General features: G+C 60.4%; 1 protein-coding gene and 2 long non-coding RNA genes across 5 annotated transcripts in view; 2 read left to right on the top strand and 1 right to left on the bottom strand.

The window, feature by feature from the left end:
- Window positions 1-823: 823 nt before the first annotated feature.
- LOC117201796 (uncharacterized) lies at window positions 824-1,664 on the top strand. Its single transcript, XR_004483921.2, has 2 exons — window positions 824-1,195; window positions 1,360-1,664. It is a non-coding gene; the product is annotated as an uncharacterized LOC117201796 (long non-coding RNA).
- PPP1R37 (protein phosphatase 1 regulatory subunit 37) overlaps window positions 1,330-22,184 on the bottom strand; it is a 45,523-nt gene continuing 24,668 nt past the window's right edge. The window contains exons 2-13 of one of the 3 annotated variants that reach the window (XM_004271179.4): window positions 10,359-10,456; window positions 9,525-9,570; window positions 9,195-9,295; window positions 8,382-8,501; window positions 7,768-7,918; window positions 7,521-7,676; window positions 6,223-6,335; window positions 5,420-5,561; window positions 5,155-5,321; window positions 4,318-5,041; window positions 3,892-3,982; window positions 1,330-3,798 (exon numbers count right to left, since the gene is read on the bottom strand). In XM_004271179.4, coding sequence (XP_004271227.1) covers window positions 3,900-3,982; window positions 4,318-5,041; window positions 5,155-5,321; window positions 5,420-5,561; window positions 6,223-6,335; window positions 7,521-7,676; window positions 7,768-7,918; window positions 8,382-8,501; window positions 9,195-9,295; window positions 9,525-9,570; window positions 10,359-10,456 — 1,901 coding nt within the window. In that variant the 3' untranslated portion in view covers window positions 1,330-3,798; window positions 3,892-3,899. Of the gene's footprint in view, window positions 4,076-4,317; window positions 5,042-5,154; window positions 5,322-5,419; window positions 5,562-6,222; window positions 6,336-7,520; window positions 7,677-7,767; window positions 7,919-8,381; window positions 8,502-9,194; window positions 9,296-9,524; window positions 9,571-10,358; window positions 10,457-22,184 lie in introns of all 3 variants that reach the window. The other 2 variants (XM_033430724.2, XM_033430725.2) reach the window with 2 other exon arrangements.
- Window positions 13,892-16,507, top strand: LOC117201795 (uncharacterized). The gene is made up of 2 exons (XR_004483920.2): window positions 13,892-14,032; window positions 16,259-16,507. It is a non-coding gene; the product is annotated as an uncharacterized LOC117201795 (long non-coding RNA).

Here is a 22,184-nt window from a genome sequence, read left to right as displayed (position 1 = left end):
TGACTCAGTGGAGCGCACCCAGGCCTCAGGGGATCCAGGCCCTTGTCCCCACATCCGAGCTTGCCCCTCTGTGGGCGGGGCAGGAGCTGGCATTTCTGAGGGTGGTGTCCCCAGTGACCTCAGCAGGCTACTGCACTCGGGGTGGCTCCTCCTCTGGCATAATGGGTTAATTACGCCTCGACAGCACCCCAGTCAGCTGGGGCCGGCAGCGCCGCCTCCACCAGACGAGTGATTGTCCAGGGGGTACCTGCCTTACGGGTCACTCCAGGGCCACCCAAGGAGCCCCTCGATGAGGACAGGGAAGTTGAGGAGCATATGAAGCCCTGGCAGTCCTGGCATGGCTGAGCTAGTGGCACCATCCTGGGCGTGCTGAGAGATGTTTTCCAACAGCAGAGGGAGAGCCTGCCCAAGAATGAAGCCACCACAGAGATGCACGGGTCCTCATGACGCTGTTAGACCGACGTCTCTGTAGACGTGCTACTGGAGACAACGTACATCACTTCCCGCAGCTCCCTCAGCCAACTTGACTTGGGCTTCTGTTTCTTACCACCCAGAGTCCAGGCTGGAAACAAACTGGCCCCAGCAGTGTTGGGCTGTTGGGGAGGCAGGACTAACCCTTAGATTTGGCTGGAGGTCAGGAGCAGGACTGAGGACACCCCCGGGCCCCAGGAGGAGGCTGTGCGCCGTTACATGATGCCGAGCAGTCGTCAGACTGGTGCCCGATTTATCTTAGACTCTGACCGTGTGCCTGCCAAAGCTAGAGCTTTGGGAGACAAAGAAAAAAGAACAAAACAGTAGGTCAGAGGGGCTGGGTGTGGCCAAGATGGCTCCCTGTCCCCCGGCATTCATGGGCCCCTACAGTGTGGGGCTTTTGCTGGGGACTTGCACCTAGACGGGAGTGGAAGTGACGTGTGTCCGTTTCCCACTGAAGCAACGAGTTAAGAGGCAGGTTTGCCTTCTCCACTCTCCTCCCCCACCTGCCTGCTGGATGCAGGGTCTCCTGAGGCCCTAGGGGATGGCAGAGCCACCAGAGGGCGCGGGGGCCTGGCTTCAGGAGTCACTTCGTGGAGAGAACGTGCCTGTCACCCAGAACACCCACATGCAGGAAAACAAACATCTCCCATGTTAGGGCATCGAGATCTAAGATGTGGTACAGCGTCTAGCTTGGGCGATACCTGGATGGCTGAAGGCAAAGGTAAGAAAATACTCGGCCGAAGGGATCTAACTCCATGATCCAAGACCCCTAAAAGATCGGAAAATCAGAGCATTGCAGAATTGGTCTATTAGTCTCCTGGGGCTGCTGTAACAAAGTTCCACAAACTGGGCAGCTTGGAACAACAGAAATTTATTTTCTCACAGCTCTGGAAGTCAGAAGTCCAAAATCAAGGAGTTGTCAGGGCCACACGCCCGCGGAAACCCATAAGGGAACCCTTTCTTGCCTCTTCCAGCTTCCGGTGCTTTGCTGGCGTCTTTGGCGTCCTTGACTTGGGGTTGCATCATAAGCCCTCCATCCTCCCAAGGTCTTCTGTGTTCTCACATCTTTCCTTTGAGCATATCTGTTCTGTCACTGTCTCCAAATTCCCCCTTTTCATACTGGATTGGGGTACTCTATAACCTCATTTTTAACTTGATTACCTCGATAAAGACACTATTTCCAAAGAAAAGTCCCATCCTGCAGTACTGAGGATTAGGACTTCACATATCTTTGGTGGGTGGGGAGGTGGGCACAATTCAACCCTGAACGAACAGCGGAAAAGGCCGAATTCCTCACCACAAGCTAGAGTGAAGGGCGGGGACAAGGCTGGGAACAGGACCCCAGGCCCTCCCAGGCACCACAGGATGGGGAGGCACCCTCCCCGCCCCTCCCTTCAGCCATCTGTTGATCACCTGGCCTGCAGGTGGAGGCAGAGAGCAAAGGGGATGGGCAAGCAACCAACACCGCCGTAAGGGCCAAAAGCCCCCACCTGGGTCGATTCCTGAGCAATGGCTAGATGCGACCAAAGGCCTACAGAGATTCTTAGGGGACTGTACTGACAGACCCCAACCTGGCAAAGGACTGCGGTTTCTCAGCATCTTGAAGCAAACCTCGCACTCCCCAGTCTCCCCAAGAAGACTTGGGCAGGAGGCAGGGCACCCTGGAGGGGCTCATTCCACACCCACCTCACACCCGGGCACAGCTGCGCCAGCCGGAGGATGACACTGTGCGGGTGTCTCCCTGGCTGCCAGCGGGGCGGGTGCCACTGGCTGACGTGGGTGGCTTCCCCCAGCCCCTCACCCAGATGAGAGGGAGCCCCAAATGTGGCTGCCTTAAGGAGCGGTCAGGACACCGGAGCTGTCGGTGACTGAAGAGCGAACAGAAAGTGGCCTAAACAGGAAAGGTGTTCATCCCAGACACCCAGGTAGCTGCGGTAGAAGATTCCGGGGTTTGTGCTGGAACCAAACGGGCTCCCAATCGGCAACGCTGTGATTCTCATAACCTTTCCACCGCGTCTCCACCCACCCCGGGCCGGCCTCCCATGCAGGGGAGGAGTGGGCACAAAGGCCTTCCCCGTAAGTGGTTCTCGCCTTTTCTGAAGGATGAAACTCAGATTTCCCAGAAATGCCCAAGAGCCCCCTGGGCGCACCTCGGCGCCTGCAGGCGACCGGCCAGGCTCCGGGGCAGAGTGCCCTCCTGCCTGAACATCTAGGGCTGCCGGCGACAGGCTGGTGTCTGTCCTCCTTGGACCACAGGCAACCAGGCAGAGAAATGACCTCTGGACCCGCGTGCCAGGTCCACCACCCTGAGAAGCTGGACCTGAAGCTGGAAGGTATTTGGGGGCTGTTTTCTCTGAAGAGAGGGAAGTGGAAGTGGGATCATACACGGGATGGCCAGCTGTGTCAGACACAGGAGTGTGGGTGCGCGCGCCAAGAAGGGGCCTGCCTGTCCCACCTCTCCTGTAGGGCCCATCCTCACGCGCCCCAGCAGATGTTCCGCGGCCACGACCCACCTGGCCCCTGCCCTCCCCGTCTCTGTGCCAGAACCCCCGCAGGGGGAGCCCAGCATCAGCACAAGCAGAGAGCAGGCCAGTGGGGAACCCAGCTCTGGTTTATTAGAAAAGGTGTGAGCAGACCTGCACCGACAGGAGCAGCCCTCCCCCCCACCGCCCCCCACCCCACACCCGCGCCTCCCCCACCCTGGGCTGTAGTGCCTCTCAGGGCACAGCCTCGAGTGGCCCGGACAGCAGGGTCTCCAAGCCCTGGCTGCTCCCCACCCCAGCTCCCTGATAGATTTATTGCACTTAAGAAAAAGAAAGCTCTGATCCTCTGATCTCCCCCACCCACCCCAGCCCAGGCCCTCACCCCGCCTGGGGCTGCTCTACAAATTCCAACCACCACCATCACTCACCGCCCCTCCCAAGCCATGCCTCCTGCCTGGTCCTGTGCCCGGGGCCACCAGGGGATCATCCCGCCACCACCTAGGACTCCTGACCTCTACCGGGGGCAAGCCTGGCCACATGGAGCCCTGGGGAAAGGTGCCTGGCCCTGTGGCCGGTATCCACTCCTCCCCCGCGTCCTCCTCCCATCCACCCCCAGCCCCGTCTTCGAGTGTCAGACACATAAATAGAAGTGCTTAAGTCAGGGCGGGGGGGCCGCTCCCTGCAGCTCCTGCACCCCGTGTAGTGCTGCTGTGGGGGCAGGGGTCCCCAGGAAGGCCCCCCGCCCCCTGGGGTCCCAGGCCTCAGGAAGGCTGGGGGTGAGGGTGAGCAGATTCTCATGGCTCTGGCCTCAGCTCTCCAAAGACGGACCGGAAGAAGGGAACTTAGGGAGAAGAGATCGCAGGGGGGCGCCTGTCAGAGCCAGGCGCTCCGTCACTGGCTCCCCAGCTCCCGGGGCCCCAGGCCCTCACCGCACCTCAGGTGTCACAGTGTCTCCTGCCCAGATTCCTGACTGGCCTCCAGAAGCAGGTCCTCGAGCTCCTTCTCGTTCTTGGAGCAGCTCAGCTCTGCACGAGAAGAAGGGTGGGCGGCCTCCAGTCAGGCGGGTGGGCTGGGGGGTACCAGCCCTGCCTCAGCTAGAGCCGCAGGGGAGCACAGGCCTAGGTACCAATGAGACCACGAGACTCAGAGTCAACAGAACTTGCGTGCCCCGCCCCCAAGGAGCTCCCCGGGATCTGAGGGAAGTAAGGCGGGGACTGAGGACCAAGCCCCACTTGTCCCTGCCCCTTCAAGGGCCACTTTAAAGAGGGGGAAACCGAGGCACACCAACAAGCAGGTGCTCGGCCGGGGTCACACACAGCACACAGGGGCCCCAGTCACCTGGCCCCAGAGGTCCTCTCACCGTGTTCCAGGCCACAGCTGCCCACCTTGGCCTCGGGCCCTGGGGGCGGCTCCGGGGGCAGTGCGAGAGCGAACTCGGGCTTCAGGCCGTTGGGCAGCGGTGGCCCTGACTGGGGCGGCTCCGGCTCAGACGACCCTGGGTCCCGAGTGCTGACGGCCTCAGCGGGCGTCCGGGCAGGTGAGGTGGGCAGGAAGGATATGGCAGGTGGGGATGGAGGACGAGGAGGGGCAGGTGGGGAAGGAGAGGCGGGTGGCACAGGAGGCTCTGCCCTCTCGGGTGGACTCTCCACCCGGGTCACCACAAACACTTTGTGGCCCCGGCCCGGGCTGGACACGGAAATGCGCTGCTCAGTGGGGGAGGAGGGGCAGCCTGGGGGGCTCCTGTCCCCAGGGCCCAGGGAGTCCGTGGGGGGCACCAGGGCGGGGCAGGGGGCCTCAGCCCTGTCCCCATCCTCCTCCTCCCCATCCTCCCCCTCGGAGTCTGAGTCTGAGTCCGAGTCCGGCCCGGCGCCGGGGCCGGGGCCCCCGTTCTCCTGCGCCTCGGTGGCAGGCTCCTCCACGGGCGCGCCGGCGTCTGGCTGGGGCTCAGAGACAGCGATCTCGGCCATGGAGGCCGACGGCTGCAGGCACTGCCCCTGCTCCTCCCGCGCCAGCGCGAAGTTGCGCCTGCAGCCGTTCTGGATCTCAGCGAGCAGCGCCTTCTGCGTCTCAATGAAGCTCTTCACCTGTGGGCAGAGCGGGCCTGGCTCGGGCTCTGGGTGGCCCGCCCCCAGCGGGTCCTGGGGCCGCCCCCAGGCCAGCCAGCCCCCCACCCGCCCGCAGGGAAGAGCGCACTCACCGCCTCCTTCTTGGGTTCGCGGTCAAGGTCCAGGCGCAGCAGAGAGTGGTTCACCTTGAGGGCCAACGACAGTGCCATGAGCCCGCCCGTCTTGATCTCGTTCTCCCGAAGGTCCAGTCTCAGGAGGCGGGGGCTCTCGGCGATGAACTCTGCCACCGCCACCGCGCCTGGGAGGGGGACCGCAGGGGCTGGCCACGGGCCCACACCCGGCTGGCCGCCCCCCGGCCTGGCCAGCCCGCCTCCCGCGCCCGGCCCCGCGCCCTACCCTCGCACGTGAGCTTGGTGGAGGCCAGGCCGAGGCGCAGCACGCTGCGGTTGCCGATGAGGCCGTTCTTGAGGTTCCGCACGCCCTCGTTCCCAATGGGGTTGTGACCCAGGTTCAGCGTCTCCAGGCTGTGTGTGTGCGGCTGGAGGGAGCGGCGCACGAGAGCCAGGAAAGGCCCAGGAGGCCAGTCAGGAACGAGGCAAACGCACACGCTCTCTCCTCGGCAGGGCGCCCCAGTCCGAACACCGGCACGTTCCCGCTTCGGGCCAAATCCCTCGTGTACTCAGAAGTCTCCCAAGAGCCAGCTGCCCCGTCCACTCGGCAGCCCTCCGAGCGTCCAGCCAGGCCCCTGTCCCCACAGCCCGGGCCCAGCCTCTGCCCTCGCCAGCAGCCCAAGGACTCTGGGCACAGGCCTGACCGTGGATAATTCTCAACCTGGGTCTGAGTCTCTGTACCCTGTGGGCTGGCTTTAAATACCACATAACGAAAAGATTTAAGACTTCCTGATGGCTTCCAGAAATGCTAACTTTCTATGCAAAACATTTTCACCTCGTACAAAGCGTTGTACCAGGCTATGGTGCTGGATGCAGAGAGACAATGAAAGAAGGGCTACTTTCCTCAAGGGAAAGAGGGTGCAGAAGCTGCAGCAAAGACCAAACAGGGCTGGAGGAAGACAGCAGGTTCCTGAACTGGCAGGACGAGCAGGACGGGGAGCCACGACAGCCGGAAGATGGCGAGAGCCGGGGGTGGGAGAGGTGCTGGGCCGGACCGCGCTGCCCCCCTCCCCTCTCCGGCCAACTCACCAGCGTCATGCCCAGGAAGGCCATGCCCGTGTGCGTGAGCTGGTTGTTCCACAGCACCAGGGTCGCCAGCCCCTTCCTCTGCTCCTTGAGGCCCTCGCAGATGTAGGCCAGACCTGGGGAGGCCCGTGGGCAAGTCCTGTCTGTGGCCGGGGAATCTCCCCGGGGGACACTGGCCCGGGAGCCACCCCACCAGCGCTCAGAAGCCCCTGCCCCAGCCTGCCCGGCCCCACAGGCTCTGGCCCTGACACCTCCTGCTACTGCCCGCCCTGCCTTGGGCCCGGCACACACAGCTCCCCGACTCCTGGGCCGGGAACGTTCCTCCTCTGGACACCCTGATGAAGGCCTCCACCATCTGTTTCAGATCTCTGCTCAAATCTCCCCCTCTCACGGGACAATCCCGGTCAGCCTAACCTCAGCAGACAGCTCAGCCCACCATCACTGCTTTATTTTTCTCCAGAGCACATTTCACCATCCGACAGACTCAGCAGTCCATTAAGATATCTTGGCTTTGTCTCTCCTGAGGGCAGAGACCCCTGCCGCACTCACGGCTGTGAACCCCGAGCCGACAGGCCCCGCGCGTGGGAGGTGCTCAGTACACGTAGTGTCCGGGCCCAGCTGCCCTGGAGGAGGGCACTGGCCTCACCGTCCCACTCTGCACCCTCTCCCGCAACCCTGTCTTCACACTGAGGCCAGGGGACTCTGCTCGACGGTGAACAGGGACGAAATCAAATTCCTCCCGCTGGCAAGGCCTTGCTGACTACTCCCTCTTCGCTTCTCACTCACCTCCTGGCTCACCAGGGCTCTTCCCCCCACCCAGATACCTAATATCTAAGCTCTTTCCCACCTCAGGGCCTTTGCACTTGCTACTCCCTCTGCCTGCATTCTCTGCCTAGGCTTTTAAAACGGCTGGTTCCACCCCAGCCTCCTCATTACCGCCCAGAGGCCCCTTCCTGCACACCTTAAACAGCTTTCAGTTGACCCTTTATCCCAACATCCTTGTTTCCTCCAGGGCACTTTCCCCACATTGAATTATTTCAATTATCTGCTCAATACCCCACCTCATCCTGAAGGAAGCGCTGAGCTGTTCCCTCCTCCAGGATTCCTCTCTGATCCCCAGACTGGGTCAGACACCTGCCCTGGGCTCCCACAGCCCAGCCCGGTCTGAGGCGTCACCACGAGGGCAGGGCTGGGACTATCTCGGCCACTACTGTGCTTCTCGTACCACGAGCACCCGGCTGGGCACACAGTGGGTGCTGGGCGACTGGGGTTGGGTGGGGGCGCGCGGCCCTCGCACACACCTGAGTCCAGTACGTGGTTGTTACGGAGGTCCAGGATCTGCAGGGAGCAGTTGAACTTGAGCAGGTTGCCCAACTGGGCCGAGTCCTGCAGGCCATTGAGCTTGTTGTCGGCCAGGTACAGCTCCCGCAGAGTCATGTTCATCTTCAGGGCCGTGGCTGGGGGAGAAGGGGAGGGTACTGTGACTGGCCGGGCCCAGGAGACCCGGCCAACAGCCCGAGCCCACCAGCACACCGCCCTGGGGCTCACCGAGCAGCATGAGGGGCCGCCCTGACAGGCTGGCATTCTCCAGGTGTAGCACCGCCAGGCTGCTGCGGATGCGCAGGGCACGCGCCACGAAGGGCGCCGCGTGGTCCAGCAGGGGCGTGTTGCGGGCGTCCAGGTACTGCAGGCAGCTTGTCTGCGTGGCAGGTGTGGGGCTGGGTCAGGCTGGCCCCGGCCCTCCCCGCTCCGGGGGACCTCCCGCCCTACGTCCCAGTATCCCCGGGAGCAGCAGGGCCACCTGGTTTTGTGGCTGGGGACACTGGCTGGTGAGGGAAGGCCAGCCTGGGGCCGCGGGGGTGAGCGAGGCAGTGCTGGTGACAGCTGAGCTCGCTGACTCCTGTGTGGCAGAGACGCCCCGTATGTGAGTGAAACGGGAATGGTGACCACAGCCGCCTCCAAGGGACATGTTACAGGCAAGTGGAGGAGGAGGGGAAACGCCTGAAGGGGGAGAAGGGGCCAGGGCGGGCCTGCAGCAGGGTGCCTCTTGGCACTGCCTCCTCACTGGCCTGCAGGCTGGGGCCCAGCACCCTCTGACGGCTCGTGGACCCAGGCCCTACAGGTTGGGGGCCCTGGAGAGGGAATGGGTAGGGGGCACCCACCTTGCGCATCATGTGGGCGGCGGCCTGCCAGCCCCGGGTGCCGATGTGCTTGTTGAAGGAGATGTTGAGGTGGGTGGCCGACTCGTAGTACTCGATCATGTCGAAGAGGGCTGAGGCACCCTGGGCAGAGACAGCGGGGCTCAGCCTCAGGGTGCGGCTGCCCGGGGAAGCCAGGAGGTAGGGGCTGAGCGACTGGGGGCGGGAGAGCCCTGATGCTGCTCTGGCACCTCTGGGTTCCGGCAACCAACCCTTCCCCTGTCCTGCTGCAGCCGGTCTGCTTCCTCTTACTCGCCCCCCAGAGCGGTCTAAGTGATCTGCTGCGTGACCAGGACAGGCTTCTGCCGTCCCTGGGCCTCAGGTCTCCAGGAGCCCTCCCCCGGGCTCCTGGTGGCCTCTGGACCTGGGGAGGTGAGGACACCTGGGCATAAACAGGGGGGCTGCTTTCAGAATGTTTCTTAAACTCTCTCCCCTGCAGGTACTGTGATTCTCAGCGGGCGGGGGGGCACGCGTTCCTGGAAAGGCTCCTTCCTGGTGGTCATACACCTCCCCCCCGGCTTGGCTCCCCAAGTCTCTCCCTTGCTTACAAACCCCTGCCTTTGGGGTGGGTCTGTGAGACCCTTCTCTGGGCCTCACACACAGTCCAACATCCCCCGCTCACTCTGGCCACAGTGGACATCTCCCCAGTCTTGTCCCTCAAGAGGCCCCGCCCAGCCTTGGTCCAAGGGGGTTCCCTCCTCCTGCCATGCCCTCCCCCCAAACCTCTAAGAGGCAGGGAGCTCAGGGAGTGGGTATGGGCAGTGGCAGGCTGCTCACATCTTCGTCCAGGTTCGTCTGCTCCAGATCCACGACCTTGAACTGCAGCCTCTTGAAGACCTCTTCCAGGGCCTCGCAGGTCTTGTAGTCGAGCTTCTCACCTGGGACGATACGGAGCGCCGTGCGCGTGCGCATCTACGAGTCCCCTTGTGCGTGTACACTTGCGTGTGGGTTGAGGGGCTGGGTGGAGACACGGGCTCCGGGCCAAGCGGGGGAGGAAAGGTCCTTTGCCCCTCCCCACGGCTCGCAGCACCTGCCTCACCTCAGGAAGGGCGCCCACACCTCCCTACTCGCTACCCAAGGGCCCCCCGGCCCCATCCAGACACACACCTTTCAGGTCCAGACAGTCGATACGGTGCCCGAGGTCCGTGAACTCCTGGGAAAGCAGAGTGGATGGTGGTTAAGGCACCTGCAGGCACCAGGCTGGACCTCCCTGAGAGTGGGGCAGCCGGGGCTCTGAAACAAGCAACCTTGGAACATTCTGGAATGAGCCATCCAGAGGGAAGGCACTGAGGCAGTGCTTTACCAGCACGACCAGGCTGGACAGGTGGCAGGAAAGGCACCTGTGAGAGACGGCTGGGGGCGAGCAGGCCAGGCGTACAGCAACACCCTCGTCATATAAAAACGGAACCTGCCCTCGCGTCTGTGTACCTCTAGATAGTGACTCGTTCTCTATTTATAAAGGCACAGAAAGTCCAGGGGACGAAAACCCCGAGCTGTCACCAGCGGGGACTCCTGGGGCATGGGACGTAGGCAAGAAGTGAGAAACAGGTTTTGCTTTTTATATCTGTAGTATTTTAACTTTTTTTTCAAGTCAGAGAATATACATTACTTTTGTCATTCAGACTTTTAAATTTTGTATACGTGGCTTTTCCCCTGGGGAAGAGAATTGCTTTGGGGAGTGGAAGATTCTTGACAAGTAACTTCCTACTTCACATACTTCTGTACTGCTTAAACATTCAGGAAGAGCCCGATTACTTTTATAGTTGAAAAGAGGATTTCCAGAGACATATTTCCAGTCCCCTGGCTGGCCGACCAGGCTCGGGGCGGGGGGAGTGCTCTGTACACCCTCTCTTGCCCGGAGGGGCTGGGGGCGGGGGGAGGGCAGCTTCACCCCAGGCACTGCCCCCCAGCACCCGCCACGCCCCCCGCACGCGGCATTACCTGGAGCTGCCTGAGGAGCTTGGGGATCTGCCTGCAGCTTAGCTTCTGGCAGGCCTGCCTGTAGGCACCAAGGACCTCATCCACGGTCACGTTCTGGGCTGCAGGCAGAGAGGACCCAGGCCTGTGACTTTCCACACCCTGGGCCTCTTTCCCCCACTCCCGCCCACTGGCCTGTGCCATCCCCCCTCCCCCTCCCCCTCCACGATAAACCTTCCTTCCAGCAACCCACTGAGCTCAGTCCTGCCTTGAGGTGCCTCGCTGCTGCTCTGGGGAGGTGTCCCCGGATGGCCCCAAACCAAGCCAGCGCCACCCTCCCCAACTCCCCAAGGCTCCCCAAACACCTTCACGTGAACATTACACAACTACTATCATGCCATTTTTCTACTTGTCAGCTGTCTCCCCCTCTAGACTGCGAGTCCCAGAAGGGCAGGGCTGGGGCTGTCTTGGTCACCACTGTGTCCCCAACACCATCCAGCACAGCGCCAGGCCCAGAGCAGGTGTTTTGATCTGTGCGGGTTTGTTTTTGAATGAGAGAATGAATCCACACTTCGACCTTATAAGGAAGTGGAGCTCAGAAAAGTGAAACACCTTGCCCAAGGCCACACAGCTGCTAAGCGGTGGAGCCGGAACTCAGCTCTTAACTGAGATGCCACGTGGCTTCTCAGATTCCCCGCTCCCTCAACAGTGGAATATTCCTGGACGGTACTCAGGACGGGGCTTCCTGTCCCAGGGATATGGCAGCCGTCAGAGTCCCTGACACGGCCCTGGTGCCCCACGGTTACAGGCAGTGGCTCCCAAAATGAACAAGGGGATGCAGCCCAAACCCAACAACTGCACAGCGCTGTCCTCGGGAAGCTCAGGGCCTGTCACCACGTGGAAAGTAAGGCTGGCCTTTGTCTGCACAGATTTGCCTTTTTTGGACATTTCACAAAAATGGTGGTAAACAGTATGTGACCTCTGGTGGCCAGCTTCTTTCTGGAACATAACAATTTTGAGTTTCGGTCCCTTTGTAGTGCTACGTAGTAACTGTCAGATGTATGCATTTTGTTTATCCATTCGCCAGGTGAAAAGATACCTGTATTCTTTTCAGTTTTGGGCTATAAGAGCCTGGATTTTGTGCTGGGGCAACCAGGAGGGCAGGAAGAAAAGGCTCTGAGCAGGGGAGGGACAGGGTCAGGCCTGGGAGCAGAAAGCTCTCAGGGCCAGCCGAGCAGCAGATGGGCCAGCGGGAGCCCCTGCTGAGCTTCTGGGCAAGCATCTCTGAGAGGATGCTCCCTCCGGCCACTGCTCTGGCCGGGGGCCGTATGCCCCGACCTCATCAAGCAGCACCCTGTCTTCCAGGGAAGGAAAGCTGCCTCCCTGGGGTCAGGCAGCTGGTAAAAGGCAGAGTCAAATATTTGCTCTAGAACTCTCTCCACTGTGTTGGGTGGGGCTGCTGGAAGAAAGAAGCCGACAGAGGCCCCAGGCTTCCCAGAGGGCAGGCCCGGTCCTCTGCCCCTCTCTTCCTCCTTGGGTGGAAGCAGGCGGGGTGGAGCCTGGGTGAAGCTATAGGTGATCAGCAGCCTTCCCCAGTGTCAGCTGCCCCCCCGCAGGCCTAGCAAGGGAGCTCTCTGACGTGCAATCGTGTGCCTGGTGGCTCCCAGCTCTTGGGGGCGGGCGGGGGAACAGGAGCTGGCCTGCAGCTGCCTCAGGGAGTCCAGCCAAGCAGGGGCCACTGACCCCCAGGGGGTCCATGAACTTGAGTGGGGAAAAACTGCCTTTTTATTTGCACTAACTGAACTGAAATGAAATTCAGCATTTCCTTCTTACTAACACAGCACAAAAAAGAGAGAAAAAAGAAATATTGTTTAGCAGACCCTGGGACTCTGTCCTCAATAGAAATGGCAGGTGTTTTCACATCACGTAACAGTTTTTGTAGATTCTGAATGCTCATCACTACTTTGGAAGTCATTCGAGCTGCTGCTACATCCTGTTATTTCAGGTGTCAACAAGGAATAGCATAATTACTAGATCACGATTTTTTAAATATTTAATAAACTGTATTTTAACTGATATCCTTTGTAATCCTACTTTTTGCCTTTAAAAATCATCACTCCAAGAAAGGGCACACAGGTTTTATCAGATGGCCAAAGAGACACACTCCCTTCAGTAAAGGCCCCCAGGCCAAGGTGGGGTTGGCCTGCTCATGTCAGATGGGGATGAAGTAGGGTACTGGGTACACATGGGGTCGTCACTAGCAGTTCTCGGTGTCCTAGACCAGGGGTCCCCAACTCCCGGGCCACGGAACGCTACCGTTCCACGGCCTGTTTAGGAACCGGGCCGCATAGCAGGAGGTGAGCAGCGGGCCAGCGAGTGAGCTTCATCTGCTGCTCCCCATCACCCACATTGCCGCCTGCACCATAACCCCCACCCGCTCCACCTCCGGTCCGTGGAAAAAGTGTCTTCCACGAAACCAGTCCCTGGTGCCAAAAAGGTTGGGGACCGCTGTCCTAGACAGTCTACAGGGAATAAGAGCCCTAAGCAATCTCTCAAACTGCAGCTGGTCCTTTAGGTGTTCAGCTCTGACATCCCTTCCTCCAGGAAGCCCTCCCTGACCGCCTAGGACTTTCAGCTCCTGAAGTCCCCTGGGATCCTGCCCAGTGGGTCGGTCTTTGTTCTGACGAGCCTCCTGGTGAGTTCAAGGCCCAGGGTCTCTGACCTTGCCACCTCCATACCAGCCACAGGTAGCATCCAGCCACCCCTTCAGCCCGGCGCCCATGGGGTTTGGATGCAGGCACAGCCTCATACAAGGTCACAGCCAGGGTTCGGGGAGGCTGCATCTGCCCACTCATGTACAGCAGGGGAAGCTGAGAGCAGGGGGTAGGAAAGATGGACATACTCAGAGACATGGGGGTCCAAGGCCCAGGGCAACTGGAGACAAGAATGACAAGTGCATCTTGTCACTTTCCTCTGATGCTGAGACACATGTTCAAGGTGGGGACAGCACTGGGGAAAGACACTAAAGGAACAGAAGCGGGGGTTCAGTCGGTGCACTGTGGCGTGGGCTCGGCAGCCTGCAGGCACCCCAACCCTGCCTCGATTTCCCCAACAGCATCACGAGCACGTCCCCAGGCCTGGCCCGTCACCAGTGGGCACACGTGAGTGTCAGGTGGGTCGGGAAGAACCTCGCAGTAATCATTACGTATGTGTGTGTTTCATTCATATACTAAGAAGAAAGAACTATCACATCAAAACCATCACTTGGAAATGAATGAGATGAAACATATTCAAATTTTTTAAATGAACCAATTAAAAAAAAAAATGGTAAGGGAACGGCAGTACAGGTGGTTCGGAGAAATAACGTGGAGCATCGAGACAGCGCTTCCGCCGCGCCAGGCGCCACCCAAGCACTGTACAAGCCGGCAGGGCTGGCCCCGGCCGGCTGGCTCAGCCCCGGCCGCCACACACTTGTTCATTTGTGATGTTGTGACGAAATCATCAAGACCTCTACCTCAGGTCATCCGCCCTCGACTTGTCCGGCCTTAAGCGAACCACACAGGCTGCGGCGAGTCAATGGGCCGCTCTCCCAGGCCGCAGTGGCTCCGAAGCATGGGGCCCGGGCCTCCAGGCTGCAGCGCGGCACTCACAGACATGCATGTGTGCCCGGTCTACCCCGAGGATTCAGCGTGTGGGCGGTGAGCTGGGGAGGAGGAGGGCCGCCCATGCGGTGTGCTGGCTGGACACTAGGGGTGGGCCAGGCTGGGAGGCCCGAGTCGGAGCTCTGGGGCCAGGTTCCAGAGGGCGGGGCTGCAAAGTGGTGAGGGCCCCGCTCCAGCCCGAAGTCAGGGGGCTTGGATCCTGGCTCCTCCCTCCCGTGCTCTGCGAGCTCGACTTTGGGAAGGCCCTCCCCGGGCAGCATCTCACGCTGCCCACCGGAGACGGGGCATCTCGTAGCACGGTTGAGAGCACGGGCTGAGAGCACGGGATGAGATGTGCCAAGGTCACGGCTTTGAATAAGAGGACCTGCATTCCAATCCTTGTCCTGGTGAGACCGTGATAAACATTCTCAACAACCTCTTTCCCTCTCTGAAAGGGACATCTGTAGGGTCTCAGGAGATAAGGGATGTGAGGGCACCGCCAAGTAGCTACCCAGTGCGCGGCCTGACTCAACAGGAGACAGAGCTTGAGAAAAAGATGACGATGGTGGTGGCCGTGGTCACCACTCCCAGGTATCAGGCACTTACTCCGTGTTAAGACACCACTCTGAGCACTTCCTACGCACAGTTTCATTCAGCCAGCTGCGCGATCCTATGAAACTGGCAGCTCTGTCTCCATTTCGTAATAGAGGGAAGCAAGTGCAGAGAGGGCAAGCCGTCTGTCCAAGGCCACGGAGCCAGGAGCCGCAGTACTGGAACGCACACCCAGACCTGTCTTGCTCTGTAACTGGAACACGGCTTCATTCTCACATTACCTTGACAGGCCTGAGCGGGAGGCAGGGGCCGGGGCCAAGACGAAGGTTTGAGCCCTGGGGAGGGACGCTGCTGTGTGCAGCGGGTACCGGTCTCCCAGGAAGAGGCTGTGGGGCAAGCGGAGACTGCTCCCCCTCCCACCTGCCCTCACAAAGGGACAGACAGAAACCTGAGGCCAGGCATCAGGTGACAGGCAGAAAAGTCTGTCTCTCCTTTGCACACAGGTGCAAAGGCACCCACAAGATGCAAGGACAGGTTGGGCACCAGGAGGCGATGACTCAGGCCACCCCTGCCAGCCTGGAGCTGGTACTCATTCAAGTGGGAGTCAAAAACCAGGAAGCAACAGTGAGGGGTGGGGACGGAGTGGGGACAAGGGGGTAGGGGGCCAACTCTCACTGCTGGGGCTTCAACAGCTAGTTGGAGACACGCATGAGACAGATACAAATACAGCGGTGGCAGTGGCCCCTGGGAGGGGAAGTGTGACAGGGTGGGAACAGGCTTGGCAGGATCCCGGGCACCAGGAGGCCAGCGTGGCAGGAGGCGGAGGCGGGAGGCGACGGGGACACGGCCTCAGGAAGGACTTTGCTCTCAGCCTGAGACAGGGGCCACCGGGGCTGGTGCAGAGCAGCGCCAGGAACTACGTGAGGTCTAGGGAGGACTGAATCTGTAGGAGAGCAGGGTTGGGGAGGGGGAGCCCACTGGGTCCCCTAACAGGGAGGCCGCCAGGACTGGGCACACCAGAGGTGACGAGCGAGGCAGAAGCTGCTGGGCGGCCCAGAGCCAGGCCTGGGTTCTAACCCCCTCCATTAGCTAACCGCAGGTGGCCTTCACTCCCCAGGGCCTGGCCACTGCATCAGCAGAGCCTACCCTGGGAGGCTCTGTCACGCCCTTCCTTCCCCCAGAGGGAAGGGCACCATCGCCGTCACCCCACCTGACAGTGGAAACTGAGAGTCTCGTGGCAAGTGGGCGACCAGGCCCATGTGGACCCCAGGACACCGGCTCTCCAGGCTCTTTCCTGCAGGACTCCCCAGGCTCTTGTCTGTGGAACACAGTCCTGCCCTACCCAGGCCGCTTAGGTTCACACCTTCAGAGGGGACCAGGCCAGTGCTGAAAAGGCACGTGGAAGCTGGGAGCTAAAGCCTACACCCCCAGCAGTCCCCCAGGCAGACGGCGCGTCAGGCGCACACCTGCCCCTGTGGTGAGGCTGCCCTGGCCTGTGAAAGCACCAACCGGCCCGCTTCGCCTCCTGCTTCCCTGGGTAGACGGGCACTGGTCCCACCACCTCCCTCGTGACGCCATCCCAGGACCCCAGGGGGGGACGTCCATGTTACCTCCACTCCCCACTGTCCTCCCAAAGCCCCTGTCACAGTGGCTGACCCGTGTAGGGCCAGCCACAGCCCCTCCCAGGGCCTGTGCTGGAACTATCGGGAAATAAGAGCTCTCTGCCCGCAGGGGTCGCTGAGGTCGCCTCCCACTTCTGGAGCTGCTGGCAGCCACCCTGGCAGCCACCAAGACGAGAGAACCTCCCGAGAACAAAGCCGACTCACTGGAAAGGTGACCTCAGAGGTGAAGAGAGACAGAGTCCCAACGGACGACGTTGTCTGAGACCCTGTCTGAGACCCTGGATCCAGCGAGGCCTGAAGTGAAACTATTCAAGGCTCCTCAGATCCATAAGCCAATAAATTCCCCCTTTCGGCTTCAGCCCCTTGGAGTCAGGCTTCTAATCCAGGATGCCAACTTAGATACCGTCTTGCTATTCATCAGTAAATATCGCCCGAGGCCGACTGCATGCCAAGCTCTGTGCTGGCACTAGGAGGACAGGGAGGCTCTGACCGGGTGCCCTGCCCTTCAGGGCTTCTCATCTGCGGAGGGGGGCATGCAGACGACCCAGGGAGGCCCTCGAAGGGCGCTGTGAGGGCTCCGGACTGAGCTAGGAGCCTTGTCCATGAACGGGACCCTCCCCCCCGCACCGGGCACTGTGCTCTAGCCTCACCCCCCTCTTCCCTTTCCTCCCAGTGCAGGCCCAGTGCTTCATCACACCTCATTCCCTCCCTCCTCCTACGCATCACACTCTGACTTCAACCCTCGGCTCAAGGGTCCCCTTCTCTAGGGAGCCCTCCATGACCCCTCCTCTGGGCTCCCCCACCTCAGCCCTGCCCACACTGAACTGTCACTGTCTAAGGGACCAGTCTGTCTCCCCCCACTGGACTGGGAGCCCCGGGGTTGTGGTCCATGCGTGTCCCCAGCATTGCCCCGACCAGGGCCAGGCACAGAGAGGGCACCAAGATAGGGCGAAGGAGTGACGGACAGATGGAGGAGCTCTCATCCGGCCAGTGTCCCAGGCCTCAAAGGTACACTGAGCCCTCTTGACCTTGCAGGGCGGGGGGTGGGCGTGGGGGCCTGCTCCACATGCAGAAGACCAAGGAGGCCCGGAGAAAGGCGAGAGGGACGCCAAGGCCCAGACCCGGCCAGAAACTACTCATTCTGTGAGGCAGGCTCTCAAATTCAGAGCGCTCCCGGTATAGAAAGGTGCAAGGTGCTCGTTATTTCACCCCGATTCCCTACCAGTCATCCTGCCGGGCACCCTGTGGCTGGATCTTTAATCCTCATCAGAGTCCCGCAGAGCAGAGATACCCTGAGCGCACTACCTATCAATGCACAGAGGAGGAAACCTCTGGGGATGCTAACTGGTCTCCTAGGGTCATGCAGCTGGGAAGGGGTGGGGTGTCAAAGCCAGAACTGTTCCCGTCTGACGCTGGTGCCCTGCGGTCCTCAGGCCCCTCAGCTTCAGGCTGGACACAGGGGTCTGGTGGGCGGCAGAAACGCAGCCTTCTCTAACAGAAGGACAGGGAGGTTGCCAGAGGGATCCGTCTTTCTCTTTGTGGTTTCTGGGGACTGGAGAGCCAGTCCTGCCCTGAGCAGGGACGCCCTCTGGGGTTTCCCCACAGCACCTGCTGAGACCGGGTCTCCATAGGACATCCACAGGTACCGGTGGCTTCAGGTGAGAAGTGCAGGTGTGGCACAGCCTTCTCCCCTCCCCCAAAGTCCCCTAGTAAGCAGCCACCAATTCCCCCACATGCTGGCCCTATCCCAGAGTCCCCGTGTGGACAAGGAGACAAACCCAGAAGCATTCGCAACGCAGCATCACCAGCCGTGAGAGGGAGTGAGGAGGGATCACGGAGGCATGGAGGACAGGCCGGCTGGGATCTGCTGGGAAGAGAGCATCTGGAAACGTCTCCCAGAGAAGGTCTTGAAGAGTGAGACAGCAAAGGGGGAAAGGCATCCTGGGCAGAGGGAGCTTTGTGGACAAAGTACAGAAGCAGAGACTGCACTGTGCGTCTGGGTGGTGAGCTGCAGGACTGGGAGGGTCCAGGGTATGTGAGAGGAGGGGGTTGGCAAGGAGGCTGGGGGAGGCCACCCATGGAGGCCTCAGCCGCTGAGCATGGACTGGGGGTGTCTTCCTAGAGGTGCGAGGGCAGACCCGGCTCAGGGGCTACAGTAGTCAAGGTCCCCACCCGATCTTCATCAGTGACAGAGCCACCTGGATATAAGGCCTCAGGGCCTTTGCACCTGCTGCGCCTCTGCTCAGAGCACTCTTCTACCTTATATCCTCATGGTCTCCTCTCCCTCCCTGCCTGCAGGTCTCTGCTCCAACACTGCCTCCTCGGAGGCCTTCCCCTACCACCGTACAGAAAACAGCCCCCTTTGTCCTTGTCCATCCCTGTACCCGGCCTCACTCTGTGTGTGTCCTTGTCCATCCCTGTACCCGGCCTCACTCTGTGTGTGTCCTTGTCCATCCCTGTACCCGGCCTCACTCTGTGTGTGTCCTTGTCCATCCCTGTACCCGGCCTCACTCTGTGTGTGTCCTTGTCCATCCCTGTACCCGGCCTCACTCTGTGTGTGTCCTTGTCCATCCCTGTACCCGGCCTCACTCTGTGTGTGTCCTTGTCCATCCCTGTACCCGGCCTCACTCTGTGTGTGTCCTTGTCCATCCCTGTACCCGGCCTCACTCTGTGTGTGTCCTTGTCCATCCCTGTACCCGGCCTCACTCTGTGTGTGTCCTTGTCCATCCCTGTACCCGGCTTCACTCTGTGTGTGTCCTTGTCCATCCCTGTACCCGGCTTCATTCCGTGCGGCACTACTCACGACCAACAGAAAGCTTTAGGATCTGTGTGTGCTTATGCTGCAAGGAGGGCAAGGATGTCACTGCTTTCGTTCACTGAAGCAACCCCAGAAGGGCACACACTGGGTGCACAGCAGGTGCTGACCATTTGCTGACAGAGCAAATGAAGGCAGAGGCTGGGGCAGGCGGTGGGTCCTTGAAGTCAGAAGGACAGGCAGCTGAGTCCCCAGCTCTGCCCAGGCCAGCCGGGTGAGCTCAGGGAAGATTCCTTCTCTCTCGGCACCCCCTACTCAGGCAGTGAGGGTGCACGTATGATGAGGTCACAGATGGGCCTGCTTAGCCCAGAGTAGCCACTTCCAGACATCCCCTTCAGGGGCCCGGATGCTTCCTGCACTCCCGCAACGCCACACACATCCCTCCCACGGCCTGGGCCGCCCCAAAGGTGGGGCGGGGGCAGGACAGAGGCAGAGCAACGCAAGGGCTCCTGGGCCCCAAGTAGGGAGGAGGCAGGGAGCACCCACAAAGCTGTGGGCGGGGGTCCCACCGCCGCCGCAGACATGAGGCTCTGCGGCCCCTGTCTCTGCAGAGCCACGTGTCTCATGCTGCCGACGTGCGGCTCTTCCTCATTCCCTGACCCGTGTTGCCCTGGGCACAGAATCAGAGTGTGCGGGGCCCTCAGAGGCTTCTCACGACCAGGCATTTCTCACGCGGGTACTTCACTCGGCCAGGCCACGGGTACCAAGGACTGGTGGGCAGCCACAGAAGGATGCCATGGAGCACCCAGCACCCAACTGTGAACATCCAGAGACCCCAGGAGACCAGGCATCGCACCACCTGTTCACCGCTGTCCATGGCCGCCTCCAAGGTCACTGCCATGAGAACCCTGGGATGCGGCCGTCATTCTTCACTGTGGCACTGGTCACTTTTCGAGGGTGGGGGAGGCACTCTCAGCCCCTTCCCTGTATTTGAGGAAGCGCCTACCTTAGGTGTGCAGCTGCCCGCTCCCACCCCTCCTAGGCCTGGTTCTCTACCTGCCTGGTGACATCCTCCCCCCATATACTCCTCTGCTATGAGTCCTTCAGGGATCTGTTTCCAGGTCTGCAATCGAGAACACAGGCTGGACACACGGGGAGACAGAGGCGCCGAGGAGGAAAGTTCCTCAGCCCGGGGGGTGGGGGGCATTTAAATCCAGGTCCGTGCTTCTGACCCCATCCCTCCAGCCAATGCCCTACATTTCCAAACGTGGCCTCCCCACCCCCCTCCACGCCCAGAATCCTCTCCGGCGCACAGCAGAGAAGGAGGGGAGGGAACACACCGTGTGCAGGGGCCTCTCTGGTGCTTGGTAAAGCCATCGTTTTGCACCTACCCCCAGACAGACTAAGGGATTTACGAACCTGATCTCATTTACGCCTCCTAACAGCCCTGAGAAGTAGGGCTTATAGCCCACTGCCTTCCAGATGAGGCCTGCAAATGGCGAGTCACCTGCCCAGGGACACTTTTCCAGCTGGAAGCGGAGGCAGGAGCTGGTCCCATATGCTGTCCTCCTGCATTCCCTACCGCTGGGCTGGCTCCTCGACTGGGGAGGGGCCCTTCGCTGTGGGAGCTCACTGAATTCCCCATTCTGCCCCTCCAAGAAGCCCTCTTCCAGTCCATTCCCCAAAGATGGAAACTGAGGTGCAGAATTCTTACACACTCAGTGATTCTCAGAATAAAGAGAAATTCAAATTAAACGGAAGTATGCTGACAGATTTTTCACCTACCAGAGAGGCCAACAACCACGAGCTGGACAGCACACGCTGGGGACCGTGGGAAGCAGGCGCACCCTCGAGCAGCGGTGTCCCCAGCAACCGGTACAACCCCTTTTGAAAGCAATTTGGCTACACCAGTCAAAACTCCAAAATACAAATGCATGTACCCTTTGCTCCAGCCACGCCACTCCTGGAGAATCATCCTACAGATACCCTTGCAAAGGTGCAAACTTATATACCTATAAGGTTACTCATGGCAGCACTGTTTGCAAACAGAGACCTGAACTGACACCAGTACCTATCAGTAGGGGAGCAGTCAATATACCCTGGTCCACCCGTGCACAGGAACTCTCTGCGGCCACAAAGAATGAGGCAGCTCTCTCTGAGCCAATAGGGAACAACATCTAAGACACATCAAGTGAAAAAGCACAGTGCAGGGACTTCGCTGGTGGTCCAGTGGTTAAGAACCTGTCTTGCAATGCAGGGGACGCCAGTTCAATCCCTGGCCGGGGAACTAAGATCCCACGTGCCACGGGGCAACTAAGCCCGCGCGCCACAACTACTGAGCCCACACGCCACAACTAGAGAAGCCCACGCACCACAACAAGGAGCCCACGCGCCGCAACTAAGACCCGACGCAGACAAAAATAAAAAGCACAGTGCAGAACACTGTGCTGGTGAACGCCACCTTTTAGGAAATAAAGGAAGAAAACAAAAACCAGCGCTTGCTGTTAGCACGCAGACTAACACAGAGATGGAGCAGCAAGCGAAGCCACAGGAACCAGAGCAGGAAGGCTCCCAGTCGCTCCACTGGGCTTCCTGGCGGCCCCCAAAGCCACGTCCCGGGGTGGGGCCTCCTTCGGCGGGGGGAGGCTGTGCTTGTCCCCGAGCACCACATACAGCCACCCACCGTGTGCAGGGCCACAAGAGAGCATGGCCTCATCCTGGCCCGGGGGGAGATGACAGCAGAGGAACAGAGGTAGCTGGCTTGGGGCGGAGTGTCCCCACAGCTTCAGAAGCAACTCAGAAAAATGTACAGGTGAGATGATCAATATCTAGGATGTCTGCTGCAAAATAATGGGGGTGGGGCAGCACGGAGGATAAAGATCGGTCACATACTGGTCATTACTGAAGCTGGGAAGTGGGTTCACCTGGGTCATTATACTCCTACTGTTGCATATGTCTGGAAATCTCCGTAATAAAGTTAAAGGGCGGTGCGGGGAGCAGCCACTCAGAGCTGGTGGTCCACACGGGGCCCAGAGGCAGCATTTGGGATGGGAGGAAAGTCTGGTTCACGCCTGGGGCTGGAAGCTTGCGTTAGGCCAAGGCCAGCCTTTCACGACAACCTTAATTACAAAGCCGGGCCTGGCGTCCAGTGGTGGCGGTCACCCTGGGTGGCTCCCGAGGGCCTGGCCCAGCAGGTACTCAGGGAATATGGCCTGGAGAAAGGAAGGAACACACACCCAGGCCAGGGACAGGACAGCTAGATGGAGGGCTGTCGGGGAAT

The sequence above is a fragment of the Orcinus orca genome, chromosome 20, assembly GCF_937001465.1.
Source record: "Orcinus orca chromosome 20, mOrcOrc1.1, whole genome shotgun sequence".
Classification (NCBI taxonomy): domain Eukaryota; kingdom Metazoa; phylum Chordata; class Mammalia; order Artiodactyla; family Delphinidae; genus Orcinus; species Orcinus orca.
The sequence above is the reverse complement of the archived record's forward strand: the minus strand, read 5'-3'. Positions and strand labels throughout refer to the sequence as shown.